The sequence below is a fragment of the Sceloporus occidentalis genome, unplaced genomic scaffold, assembly GCF_023333645.1.
Source record: "Sceloporus occidentalis isolate IW3139 unplaced genomic scaffold, rSceOcc1.0.p SCAF_163, whole genome shotgun sequence".
NCBI classification, from domain to species: Eukaryota; Metazoa; Chordata; class Lepidosauria; order Squamata; family Phrynosomatidae; genus Sceloporus; species Sceloporus occidentalis.
The window spans coordinates 1,567,486-1,581,268 of NW_028317143.1; the positions used below are offsets into that span (position 1 = coordinate 1,567,486).

A 13,783-nucleotide genomic window follows, 5' to 3' on the forward strand; every position below is an offset into this window, starting at 1 on the left:
AGGGGTGGATCCTTCAGAGGCTCCATCCTGTGGTTTGAATATTACTTTTCCCGTGTTGATTGTTATGGTGCGGGCAGCACTAGGACCCTTAGGGGGGTTATGTAGGTCTTTGCCCCATTAACCTGATCCGGGGTGGTAGATGACGCTGCTTCCGTTTTTAATGCTGAATCTCATAGGCTTCTTTAGTACTGTATAGATATATATAGGGGGTCGCCGTATGCGAACCCAAATACCCCTCTAATAGAAGCATAGTCCCTGCCGGCAGATCCGCCCCCGTCGGCCCGTCTATTCACCCTCTTTCCTTTAAAACCTTAATCAGTCGTTGGTCTCGTCTTAGATTCGGGAGCCGTATGTCTATCCCATGCATGTTTAATCCCCTCAATGTTACCCTCTACCACTTCTGCTGGAGGGCGGTTCTGCTTATCTACTAACTATTCAAATTGTTATGTAATAGTTATCTTGTCAGTGCGTTTGTTCTCCAGATTCTTTAGTTTGATCCCCGGGGGTTAATGGGTTGCCGCGCTGCCTGTATACCCGCTCGCGTAATCTCACTGCTGTTGGCCGGGTTCCGTATCTGAGAATGTCTGTGTTTTTTCTCTCTGACCCTGAATGTGTGAAGGGATTGCAATCATTAACCCCCCCCCCAAAAAAAATGTATTAGTTGGGCCGAACCCCCCTCCTGTTAAATCGTATCAATGATATTAGAGATTGGCTGATTACTTGTTGTTGATGTTTGTGTCGAGGATTTTTTTGTAGTAATAATACGAGCGTTATTATTGGTTTATATAGCACCATCGTATGCCGCTGTGATGTACAAATGATAAAAACCTCATCATGTAGGAATCACAATGTAACCAGTTCTGTTTTAATGCCCCTCCCCCACTATAGAATGTATATAACACTGTGAGTAACCCCGCTCCCACTATAGAATAATGTATATAACACTGAGTGACCCTGCCCCTCCCCTTCTTTAAAATAACGTATATAACGCCCTGTGAGTAAGCCCGCCCCCTCCCTACTATAGAATAATGTATATAACACCCGGTGAGTAAGCCCAGCCCGCCCCCTCCCTACTATAGAATAATGTATATAACACTCTGTGTAGCCCCTCCCCTATAGAATAATAGTATTGTTATATTGGGGGACTCCTTTTTAAATGTTTTTCCGGTATGGGTTGCGGCCCTTTTTGGGGATCTCATACGTTTTAGAAGGCAGTGACATCACGGTGACATCACTGAGCTCCCAATATTTATATTTTTATTTTTCATTGCGTTGTTTCTGGTCAGCTGGTTCTGCCCCTGCTCATCAGCTGACAGGGCTCCGTAGGCTCGCTTTGCTGATCGCGTTTCAGGAATCAGCCAGCAGGGGGAGCAGTTGCAGAGCCACCGCTGCGTATCTCCCGTCCTCCGGTAATATTCCGGTGGGTGACGGACACCTAGTGGAAGGAAGTGGTCGCTCCCGTGATCAGACATTTATATACCGGCGCCGCTGCCGACGGGGGTGTGGGGGGGGCAGTAAGTCTGATCTCCCCGTTGGGGTGTTGAGTTGAGACGCGTTCCCGCTGCTCTTGCGTTGGGTTGTTATGCGGCTCCTGAGGTGCTGTTTTTTAGGTACGTTTTCTAAAATATTGTATTAACCTCTACCACTTCTGCTAGGAGGCTGTTCCACTTATCTACAAAATCTTGGGCAGTCGGGGATTGTAACTTCGTATCCCCCTCTTTATAGAAGTTTCCTTGCTGTGCGTGACGAGGACTTCTCCCCAGCGGATCTCGTCACACAAACCGCACTGTTTGTTTTTTTTTCCGGGTCTTTGGTGATTTTTGGGTTAGTTTAGCGGTTTTCCTAGCGTTTGAGCCTTGTGGCACGAGGAAGCTGCCGCTTTAATACATCTCTGACCCCGGATCCGACTTATCCCAACGTATACTGTGGCGCAGTTCGTGCACTGACACATGCCAGACGCAGATCCCCCCCCCCCCCCGTCTGTTTTGTGAGTTAGTGTGTTTACTGTCCGTGTTTTCTTCCCGTGGGCCCCGGCAGCAAGTCACGCCTGTGTTATGTGCGTTCGATATGCGCTGCTTGAAGGTCAGCATTCCTCGGGGGGGGGGGGGGGGGCTGCCAGTGAAGTAGCGCCGAGTGTCTTAAAGTGAAATTTGCTTGTTCGTTTTATTGGCGCTTGGGGTATTTAGCACCTTTCTGATTGGCTGTTGCTAGCCTTGGGCCAACAGGATAAATGTGATATTGTGTCCCTCCACTTTAGTGAAAAGCTTTAAAGGTATTGGTCGTAGCAGTCGGGAAGTGGATACTCTCCACCATCCCTCGAGGGCTCGAGGGTTCAGGATGTAGGCTTCCCTTAGAGGTCCCGACGAGCGCCTGCTTCCTCAGCATGCGCAGTCTTGGAACCGGCATGAAGCAGCATGATCTGTGCCTTGCAGGTGGCTATTGATGACCATCTAGGTAGCGATGCACCGAAACTGAAAATTCAGGATTCACTTGACCAAAACAAAACACTCACACTCACACTCTCACACACACAATAAAAGTAAGACACCAGCATTTAATATCAATATATATGATTACCAGCAATCAGACTCCTGTCATGCCCAGGAAACCAGTACATGCTGAAACCTGGGTATGATAAGAGTGTACTTGCTGTTGCCAATCGTATGTATTTAGTATAGCAGTCACTCCTATCATGCACAAGGAGCCGATACATGCTGAAACCTTGTGTATTGATGGTGCCAGCAGTACGGGGTCTGCACATAACTTACAGCCTCCCTGTGCTATGCCCCCCCCCCTTACTCCTGCACTGGGAAGGCCATCCCTGAGCTTTGCTGCCCTGAGGCTGTAGGGGCAGCGCCATGGAGCCATGCTGTTGGCGTTTAGAGACTGTCAGCAGCATACCAACGGATAAAGTCGGGTGCGAGTAACGCGGATCGAGGGTCTCTGGCTGATTGCCGCCACTGGCTCGGTCTCCTAGACACGTAATGGCGTTTAACTTCGGGTTTCGGGTAGAATGGGGTTATTTGGCTACCTGATGTCTGTTGTTGGCCCGACCCTCATGTGTTTTTTTTTTTTTTTTTCCCCCCCATTGCCCCCCAGATTCTGCCATGATGAACGGTTCAAACATTGGAAACTCCACGTCCAACAACAAGGAAGACCAGGTGGTCAACGGGCACGACGAGAATGAGAACAACCCGTTTGCCGAGTACATGTGGATGGAGAACGAAGAGGATTTCAACAGACAAGTAAATATTGGGTCCCCGGGAGCAGGGTCATGGGGGGGGGTGTTACCTTTTACTGTAATGGAGAACTTCCAGACTCCATGTCAGCTGCCGCATGGCATAATTACCCAACAACCCCTCACACCCCACCCTAAAGAATGGTGGTCAGTAAAATGGTGTGCCTATGGGCAGGAAAGCTGGGATTCGTATCTCGCCAGACTGGCGTCAGCACAATGCCACATCCGCCCCGGACTCTGTATTGTGTAACCTCGCGGTGCCGGCCGCTTCATAACGTGTCGTGTTTTGTTGTCCAGGTGGAAGAGGAGTTACAGGAGCAGGAATTCCTGGACCGTTGTTTCCAAGAGATGTTGGACGAAGAAGATCAGGACTGGTTCATCCCGTCGCGGGACTTGCCGCAGGGCATCGGGCAGTTGCAGCAGCAGTTAAACGGCCTCACGGTGAATGAAAATCACAGTACCGAGGACATATTGGTACGATGCGCGTCAAGCCGAGTCTGCCAACTGGGGCAATGTATAGAGCTGTATAGTATATGTATAGGGAATGTATAGAGGTGTATAGGAAATGTATAGAGCTGTATAGTATATGTATAGGGAATGTATAGAGGTGTATAGGGAATGTATAGGGAATGTATAGAGGTGTATAGTAAATGGGGCATGTAAAAAGGTATATAGTAAATATCCCAAGGCAAGAAACCGTCTCGCCTTGGCACAAACCCAAATCTGTTCACGAGCACGGTTTTTTGTTTAGTTTTTCAATTTTTGGTTAAACCATGCTTACGGTAGAGCAGAGGCGTGTTTGATTAAAGGGTCCCAAGCCCGCCGACCGGCATCGGCCAGGTAGTGCGTAACATAGCAATTCAGAAACAAAAGGTAAAGGAGGGCTGCCCTGCTCAAAGGAGCTGACAATCTAGTATTGGGTTGATTCTGTGTATCCGGCCTGGCGCTGCATTAATTACCCGCCGTTCTCTGGATTATTTTACATGAGCGACGACGCTTAATTTCCTTTTTTTTTTTTTTTTTTAACAGAGCAAAAGCAATCTGAACCCCGACGCCAAGGAATTTGTCCCCGGAGTGAAATACTGACCGGGGCTACAGGCAACTTTTTAAAAACATAAAAAAAAAAAAATTAAGACTGTTTCCTTAAATCTTCAGGAAAAAAAACTGCACAAAAAAAAGGGGGATTGTTTTGGGGAGGTGGTCAGTAGCGATGCTTTAACTCGGCATGTGGACTCGAGTAACCTTTAATGCGGGATTGTATCTTTTTCTTCGGGCATCTAAGAATTCCCCCCCGTACGGCGTATTTTGGTGTTATGCCTGTTGGACATTTTTTCTTTTTAACATGGGGGTGCGAGCTTCTCATCGAAAGACCATCTGCTGTTGTATTTAAAAACCGAAACAATGTGGAAGACACCTTTAAATAAAATCATGGGTTTATTTTCCCCTTTAATTTTTTTTTTTAATATCCCCTCATCCGTTTTACCCCCTCGTGTTCCGAAACACTGGAGGAATCAGGCAACTTTTTTTTTTTTTTTTTTTTTTAAACCGGTGTTTTTTTTTGTTCTTTCTACAGTTCCAGTATTAATGAATTAGGGACGTTCCACATAACATGAATTTTAGGGCCACGGAGAAGCCATGTAAGCAGGTCTGTGGGTATCTCACCGTAACCAGCGCTTACTTTTTTGGACCGGTTTACCGACTCAAGCTGCATCCCGGTAGTGGGGGGTCTGCCTTTTTCGACGGGTTGTTTGCCCCTTTGGATTCAGTGATACCTTTTTTGTTTGTTTGGTTTTTTTTTTTTGTTTTTAGAGCAATACCCACCAGCTTCTTCACTTTAAGAATTGCTCTGGTACACAAGGATCCCTTTCTCTTACAAGTCTAGCTTGGGCAATGCTGATCCCTCTAAACAAAAAAAAGTATGTCTGCCTATTGTAATTATGCTGCAATTTGTAAGCCTTTTTGCTTTCCAATAGAATGACTCAACACTACGAAACTGCTATGCGTCGGGCTGTTACACGACACGTCGGAGGATACGTCACCATGCTTCGGCTGTGGTACCGTCTAGGGCCATATTGGCGCAGGCACAGGGATAAGGGAGCGTTGATCAGTCAACCAAGGCCATGTGGACCTCTAGGCTGGGAGGTTGGGACGTTTTCACCTTGGTTTCCACCCGAATCCAGCCTTTAAATGTAAAATCAGTGTTCATGTGCAAAATTAACCTTTTTTTCGTACCAGGGGGAGTCCTTTTGGTACTTAAAGGTAAAAAGCTCCCATGCCTACGTTGGGCTCTTCCATCTTGTAATCATGTAGCGGGGGTTGGGTTGAGCACGCTTAACATTGCAACCAATACGCCTGTGGAAAGGAAAAGAAAATAAGCTTTTTTTAAAACTGCCTCAGTCATATTGTTTTTATGACGTGACAAACTGCCACCATGGAAATAAAGATTATAACGCAGCCTGATCATTTTACACGTGTGCACAATTCATTGTATTGGTGTCGTTCAGCGGGCGATCTCAGGTAACCGAATCCCTGCTAGACAGCGTCCTGTTCCACGTAGCAGGTCGTGTTCTCGTGGTAGGGATTTACGTTACTGTGCTAAAGTTTTGGGCAGGTTTGGGGGAAACGCTGTAAGGTAAGAACGCTTTAAAAAAAATAAAATTTAATAGTTTGATTTAATAAAGTGCAAAGTCGGTGAACAGAGGAAAAATATAAATCAGATCAATATTTAGGGGGGCTGCCCTTTACTTTAAAAATAGCACCAATATAGTTAGGTGTCTGATTAAAGAATTACACCAAACAGCTGTTAATGATCGTCGATTTACTATGTAGGTTGAAACAAAATCATTAACAGAAACGGCTGTGTAGGAGGAATACAACTGGGTAACAGCCAAGCTCACTAACAAGGTGAGGTCGCTGAAGACGTCCACCATGGCAGCACTGAGAACAGCAACAACTCACAAGGTAGCTACACCATCTCAGGAAGGCATCTCCCAGGCAGACATTACAAAGCAGACGGGGTTCCGGATGTTCTCTCCAAGCTCTTTTGAAAAATGCGGGCAATAATGATTTGTTTTTTGTAGCAGAAAGCCGTTAGCGGAAGAAAGAGGTACGTAAATGATTGTTTGCGGGCAACAGTGAAGCCTGGTGGATGTTCCTTACAAGTTGTGGGGCTGCGTTTCTGTAAATGGAGTATGAGATTTGGTCGGCGTTAATGGTCCCGATGCTCATGTGTTCAGGCGGATGCTTAAACATGAGGGAGGCATCTGATTGGCCCCAACTTTATTCTGCAGCACGACGACGACCCCAACACACAACCAAGGTCATTAAGCACTATATTCAGTGTAAAGAAAAACAAGGAGGCCCTGGAAGTGATGCTGTGGCCCCCACAGAGCCCCGATCTCGGCATCATCAAATCTGGTTGGGATTGGATGAAGACAGAGGAGCAGCTGAGATGCTTAAATCCACAGAAGAGCCGCGATTCTTCCGAGATGTTTGGAACGACCTACCTGCCAAGTTCTTTAAAATCCTGCGTGGGTGAACCAGGAAGGACTGATGCTGTCTGGAAGGCAAAGGACGGTCGCAGCAAATATTGGTTTGATTTAGATTTTTCCTACTCACTTTGCATTTTATTAATGTCTATTTTTTTTTAAAGCTTTTTTTCTTTCTTTACAGCGTCTTCACACCTGCCTAAAACTTTTTTCGATATTAAAAATACTCCTTGGGGCCAGAGTGGTTTCTGGACTGTCATGGGGGCAGCCACTGTATATGACGCAGTATCGCTGCTCCCTGATACATTTTCCATCCGTGTCTTCATCGTTTACCTTGCTGTCACAGATAAGAGGCCAATTGTTTGTGTCCCAGCCAAGGTAATGAATATGTTTGGCTTGACAGATATCCCTGGATCTTTTTTCTTTTGCTTATATATACGATGCACGTGGATCCGGGCCAGTCTGAGGTCTCATACATCATTCCAACTCTACTCACCATCACAAGCTGGCCAAGTGTTTCCTCCCAGGTTTCATCCACCCCTTCGCCTGTGTCTGACACAGAAGTCATAGCGTTGTATCCAATGCATCTGTATTATTACCCATGAAATCATAGTAGGTGGGGTCCTGCTGTCAGTGAGACCGAGCCGAGCTATTTTCCTTCCTTGGAGGGCTTTTTTTCAATCGGATATGAAATTCGTCGCTCGCTCTCCTGTCTCCTTTTGTGCAGTTCAGGTTCTTCTTTTGCCTCTTATCGTTCTTCTGTCTTCCTTCACTTCTCCGTTATCCGGACACTTCCTCGAAAGGTGGGAGCCTCCGTGCGCGCCCTCTCCCCAGATTGGAGGAGCAGAGAGGCCGCCCCCCACGGCTCTGCCCTTTTGGGGTCCCTCCTCGGTTCGGACATCCGTACAACTTAACCAAATTTTCTTTAAAATCAATATAAATCTGAACACACAAGTCTACTTCTCCACACGTGCTTAACCCCTTCCCGGCCTATGAGTTACCATGCTGTCACTATTACATCATGTAAAAAGTAGGGCTGTGCGCCTGGGAGAGGTTCTGACCCCGAGACGTGCAAACATTCTGCGCACACAACAGATGGCTGCACGTTGGCAACGGATCTATTGTTCGATCAACTGGTCAGCATGCAGAAAAACAAAACAGAATCTATAATTTAAATGAGTCCTCTGAACGCCTGCTTTAGTAAATAGACAACACTTATAATGTACAGCGAGGTCAGGGACTGGAAACGCTTCAGCAGTTTACATCCAGCGGATCTCTAAAGCAGTGGTCTGACTCTTCCGCCTGTTTGAGGCTGATGGGTCTTGTAGTTGCAAAGATACCACACGGTTACCCCCAGCACTAAAACCTTCTTATTGGACAGTAAATTTGATAGGAATCGATATAAACACGGTAAAGAAAACCACGGTTTAGGTGATGGTTTCCTGCATCTCATTAGCGCATTCATTACAATAACAACGATATGTTTTTTTATGAAACCCCATCTTTAATACAAGACCACAGTGACAATAAAAAAATAAAACGAAGAAATAGTACTTTCTGCCAGACCATAAAATGATAGGCTGCAGCCAGGGTTTCTCCGAGGATGGTGGGAGTTAGAATCCCACGCCTTATTTCCCGAACTTTAAACTTAGGGTTAATGGGAAATGTAATTTGACGACAGGTGTGGAATAAAGGGCTCAGAAACCTGACATTATCACATTGCTGGGCTTTAAGGAGAGCTGGTGTCCTACGCAATGTGTGGCCCCTTATATGTCCAGAAGCCGGTCCAGTGGTCCTCTGCGTCCTTGTGCAACTGAGCAGGCCATCTGTCAATATCTCCGGGTGATGCACCGATTGTTGGATTCAGATGACCTTAAACCCTGCCCTAGTATAGCAAATGGCTATTTCAAAAAAAACAAAAAACCCATATCTTCTATAAAAAGTTGGGATTTAAAAAGGTCCTTCAGGATCTACTGAAAGGAATGTGTGTAGTAGACATCAACATTGGCTTCGTAGTTGAGAGGTATTTCATGCCCTATGTTCTTGGCTCCAAGACTGGCTCCACCAACCGCCGACGACTGCTTGAGTCTCAGGAGACTGAAACGGGTGAAAGCGCTGCCTGCGTGGCTCCTACGGGCTCCGTCCAACACGCCTATGAAACCTTCACAAAAACAGAAAGGTGACAGTCAGGGCCGGTCACCCGATTATAACACGCCTCGATTATCGCATTAGGTGAACCCCTTGTGGATTTCTCCTACCAAGTTGAAGGTGGAGACTTCCACGTACAGACAGAGGGCTACAGATTCTGCTCAAGAAAGACCAGAGGACCCCTAGGGCAAGTAATACAACACTTTGACCCATACTTATAAAGGACAGAACGGATGAGCAGCTCACCATCTTTCATCAGCTCCCAGCTCTTCCACACGGAGCCCACGGTCAGAATAGGAAGGCCCAGGTTACCCTGAAAAAGTGCCTGAACACAAGGAGAAGGGGAGATGTTACTATCGGTGCCCCCCCCTTTAACCTTTTTCCTGCCCCCCTGAATGGTATGTAGAAAGCTGTCTATGTAATAGAACAGAGAAACCACCTGGGGAGGCTTTTTGCCAAAAAGCACCGGTCACGGAGGATGTAGAGCAGGAGCACTGAGGACACAACGGTCCCCTCTTTGCCTGAGAAGGGTGCGTGAGGGGGGGAAGACAGGCGGGTGTCTGGCTTTTAATAAATAGTAACGGTAGAGCAGCTCGGTGCGTACAAAAGGCATTCAGTCACCTGGTCTATCTTCGGTAGAACGGCCACGACGTGACGGGCGAGGACCTCACCAGCTCGTCGGAGTAAGAAGCAGCAGAGAGGATCCCCCTGCTCAGCGCCTGAAATACACATGGGGATGAAAACCGGTATTTAAAGAGTCAGAGCAAGAAACACCTGGGGCAAAAGTGCACCCTGATCAGTAACAACACCGCTGGGTTGGGGCGCGTCGACATCTTTGGCACCTATTACCCGGCAAAAACGCTACCGTGTTTCACAAACGCGAGGGATTTACATTGTTTTCCGATTGTATATTAAATGTGGACCCCCCCTTACCCCTATTATTACATCCTCAGCTACCTACATCAATAAACAATGATTTACCAAAAATAATAATAATAATGCTTCAGGGTATCGATAAATACATAGTTGCTAAGGTTTATTTGCCTGAATATAGAGTGCAATTAAAGTATTGCCCGAGGGGAACTTTTAACCAATTACTGAGCTGCTTAATAAATAAGCCTAGAATTTATTAATAATATTTTAAACTTATTTATCGGGCGGATTGTTTGTCATTAAAGGGGCAGTAACGCATTTTGGTTTTCTGGGACCATAGAATTTTTTATTTTTTTTATCATTCTTGTTATGGATTGTAATTAATTACAGAGAAATATATCTAAAACTTGCGCAATGCGATCTGCAGAGAAATCCCCTTTAACTCTCTCAGGACTCTTCCCTCTCGTTAAAGGGGTGTTGGTCAGTATGGAGCGGGGGTAAGCAGAGTTAGAGTACCTTGTACTATCTGCAGGCAGAACCCGGCGACCTTACTCTTCTCGAAGGTCCTGTATAGGTGGGTCAGGATTCCCAGCCGATTGGACACCTGCCGAGTGGGGGGGGGGAAAGATCAGAGACGCCTGCTGGAGACCTTACCCCTAAAATAATGTTTCCTGGACCTTTCACTCAATCTTCTGGTCTTTTACGGGTTTACAAACCAAAGTCAGCATGTTTTAATAATTCTACCCGATAGCGAGTGGGGCGCAACCAGGTTAAACGGCAAAGATGGCTTATATACCATGTGCCGGGAACATGTATAAATCGAATCGGTAAAAAATAAAAATAAAAACACATTGGGCCCCAGACACCAATTAAAAAAAAAAACAAAATAAAAAATCAAATAAAAACATATATCCCCTTCAGGACCGGGACGTACCTGGTACTTGCTGGTCATACGTCACCGCCAGACCGGGACGTACCAGGTCGCTATGGACGCTGGGATTGCGAGGGGTGCCTGCTACTGACCGCTGGGTGTCCCCAGCGCTCCATAGCAGCCACTCCCCCTTAATTCCGTGCACGTGATCGATTTGAAGCGAATCACGAGCTCGGAATTAAAATATTTAAATTTTTAAACTGCAGTCTTCAAGGGAAGAAGCAGTATGAAGACGCCGGTCCTGAAGGGGTTAAATTATATATATATATATATATATATATATATATATATATTATATATATATACACACACACAGCATGATGACGGCGATCATTAACCGGTTAGTTCGCCGTGGACGCCTGCCTCTGCCCGTAGTATCGTTACTACGGTTACCTGGAAGTAGGTGAACATGGCCTGCTGCACATAGCCAATATCGTACGGGGGCTCCGCAAGATTGTCCGTGGCATCAAACACGGTCTTCATGCCTAAATGTGCGATCCAGTACGCTGCAAAGAGAGTCACGCGTGTTGGACACACATATATGTAAACATGTATATTTATGAGATATCAATACGACTCTCTGGCCAGCTAAGCATTATGGGAGATGTAGTTCTATGGATGTAGTCCATATGGTGGCAACTCATGTAACATAATATGTTTAATCAACAAGTAACTGGGGGTTAAAATCAAAGGGAGGCAGCAAAATAAATATGTACACAAAATAAATACTAAAATAATCATAAAGAAAAATAATAAAATACTAATACATTTACTAATACTTACAATGAAATAATAATAAAATATTAATAAAGTAATACTAACACTTAAAATGAAATAATAATAAAGATGTACACACAAAATAATTATAAAGAAAAATAATACTACTAAAATAATACTAATACATATACTAATACTTACAATGAAATAATAACGTTGTACACATAATAAAATACTACTACTTCAAATAAAAACAAAATAAAGCAATACTAATAATAAATATGTACACAAACAATAATATACATTAATAAAAAAATAAAATACTCAGAAATACAGTAACACTAATAATAAAATAAAGGCGTCACAGTTATAACTCAAAAACAAAAATCAATTACATTTTATCAATTAAGTGCATTAGTTTTTTTTTTTCCTGTAAAGGTAGATTGTCCCTAGCAGTTGCCTCGGTGGTTAAGTGGCAGCGCTATTCCATTTAACCCTTTCAGTCCCTTTAGGACGTACCTATAAGTCCTTAAAACCTGTGAAGCCCATTAAGATGTCCAGGCATGTCCTGACCTTGTGGCGTGGCAATGAGGGGCTATGGAGACCCTGGAGAGTCACTCTAGCCTAAGCCGCGCACGCACTCGTCCTTACCCTACACTGAGAGTCACCCCTTCATAAACATATGTCATTGTGATCACAGGTTTTTAGGTGAACACGTATGTAATGTAATGCACCAATCAGATACCATCATAACATTGTTACCTGATCCCTCGTCTCCCATCATGTGTCCCCATCCCCCACAGCCAACCACCGACCCGTCTGGGTTCACCAGTTTGCAGTTGGATCCGGTCCCCGATATCAGCACCACGCCGCCTGGGGAGAGCAATCACAGGTTGGTCTAAGAGGACAATGGACACCGCGCTTAAAAATAAAAAAAGAACCCAACGAGGGTTACGTGTGACGTGCCGTTGGCTTACCGTGCCGCGTAGCGGTCGCCATGGCGCCAAGCGTGTCATTACTGATGTGTAAGTGTTCACTGACTTGAGGGAAGCGTCTTTTCATCTCCTCCATCAGGTTCTTAATGGCTTCCTTTTGCTCCCCTCCACTCAGAGACATTCCCTGCAACGCAAAACAAAACCACCCCGCATAAAACACGGCCCCACGGAGAAGGTCGATGCCCTGGGGCTACCAAGCCGCCCTTCTTCGGGGGTCATTCGCCCCCATAGGACATGGCTGCTTGGTGGGTACCCCCTGGCCTATGCCATAACATGAAGGGCTAAGAGTGCATAGAAAGTAATATTATATAGTGTATATATAATGTATATATTTATTCCCCAGCCTATCGAGTAATGCAAGACAACACAAGGTATGCACATTAAAGCCGCCCCTCACCAGGCATTTAAGGGGGTGCTGAGGGTCTAGGCCAGCTTTCTTCTTTGCTTCTATCGTCATGGCATTGATGGCCTCCAAGCACTTGTCGGTACCAACCAGCTAAAAATGAAAAAAATAGAACAATCGTATTAAAATATCCCATATTTACTCAAAGATATCCATCATTCATTATTAAGGGTTCTCCAGCGTAAAAGGCTGAGCTGACCCTGTATAATGTATAATTCAATAGGCGATGAGACTGAAGAGATCGCACTGATTTAAGTATACATTATACAGGGCCAGCCTGGCTAGTCCTGCAGTAGAAGCTCTCTGGGGTTGGTCCTTCATAATGTTACATCAACGAACGGAAACACAACTCTCCTGCAAACTCTCCCTTTAGTGAATAAGCCCAGAGTCCGTGGCAGATGTTTACCGGGTAATAATTGTTCAAATCATTCCAAACTCTGGCTTTATATAAAACGCTTCCATACCCAGTGATTGGTGCAGGGGCCGTCCGTCTCACACAGGATCTGTCCATCCTCTGAGATCAGGACCACTTTGGAGTGTGTCCCACCCCTAAGGAAACAAGACGGTCAATACTGAGGCTGGCTGACAGACAGACAGACAGACAGACAGACAGACAGACAGACAGTCACTGCTGGTGCTGTGCAGAGAGACAGACAGACACTGCTGGTGCTGCGTAGACAGAGAGACAGACAATGCTGGTGCTAGACAGACAGACAGACACTGCTTCTCACCCTTCCACTCCTCCATACACATCAGGCATTTTGCTTCCTGTCCTCAGTCAGGGTGGGTCACGTGACCAAATGATCAGCTGACACAGCCGCCCACACCAGGGAGCTACAGAGAGCGGCCCCGCGCCGGAAGGAGCGCGCGCGGGAGGGTGGGTTGCACTGGGTTAACCCCCTCACTGCCTTTAACCAACTGGGAGATGGGGCAGACCATTAAATGTGCGCGCGCTACTAATTGCCCCCGAGTCTCCTCTCTTTTACCCCA

At 45.8% G+C, this 13,783-nt stretch overlaps 2 protein-coding genes across 2 annotated transcripts; one reads left to right on the forward strand and one right to left on the reverse strand.

Moving 5' to 3' along the window:
• The first annotated feature begins 3,107 nt into the window (after positions 1-3,107).
• LOC149279527 (polyadenylate-binding protein-interacting protein 2B-like) lies at positions 3,108-4,324 on the forward strand. Its single transcript, XM_089501086.1, has 3 exons — positions 3,108-3,245; positions 3,536-3,712; positions 4,268-4,324. The coding sequence occupies exons 1-3, from the start codon at positions 3,108-3,110 to the stop codon at positions 4,322-4,324; spliced, it is 372 nt and encodes a 123-aa protein (XP_089357212.1).
• A 4,372-nt stretch (positions 4,325-8,696) lies between these two features.
• Positions 8,697-13,553, reverse strand: LOC149279528 (N-acetyl-D-glucosamine kinase-like). The gene is made up of 10 exons (XM_089501099.1): positions 13,525-13,553; positions 13,258-13,342; positions 12,788-12,886; positions 12,373-12,514; positions 12,158-12,268; positions 11,072-11,184; positions 10,264-10,351; positions 9,496-9,593; positions 9,121-9,199; positions 8,697-8,887 (listed from the first exon to the last, which is right to left on the reverse strand). The coding sequence occupies exons 1-10, from the start codon at positions 13,551-13,553 to the stop codon at positions 8,697-8,699; spliced, it is 1,035 nt and encodes a 344-aa protein (XP_089357225.1).
• Positions 13,554-13,783: the final 230 nt, after the last annotated feature.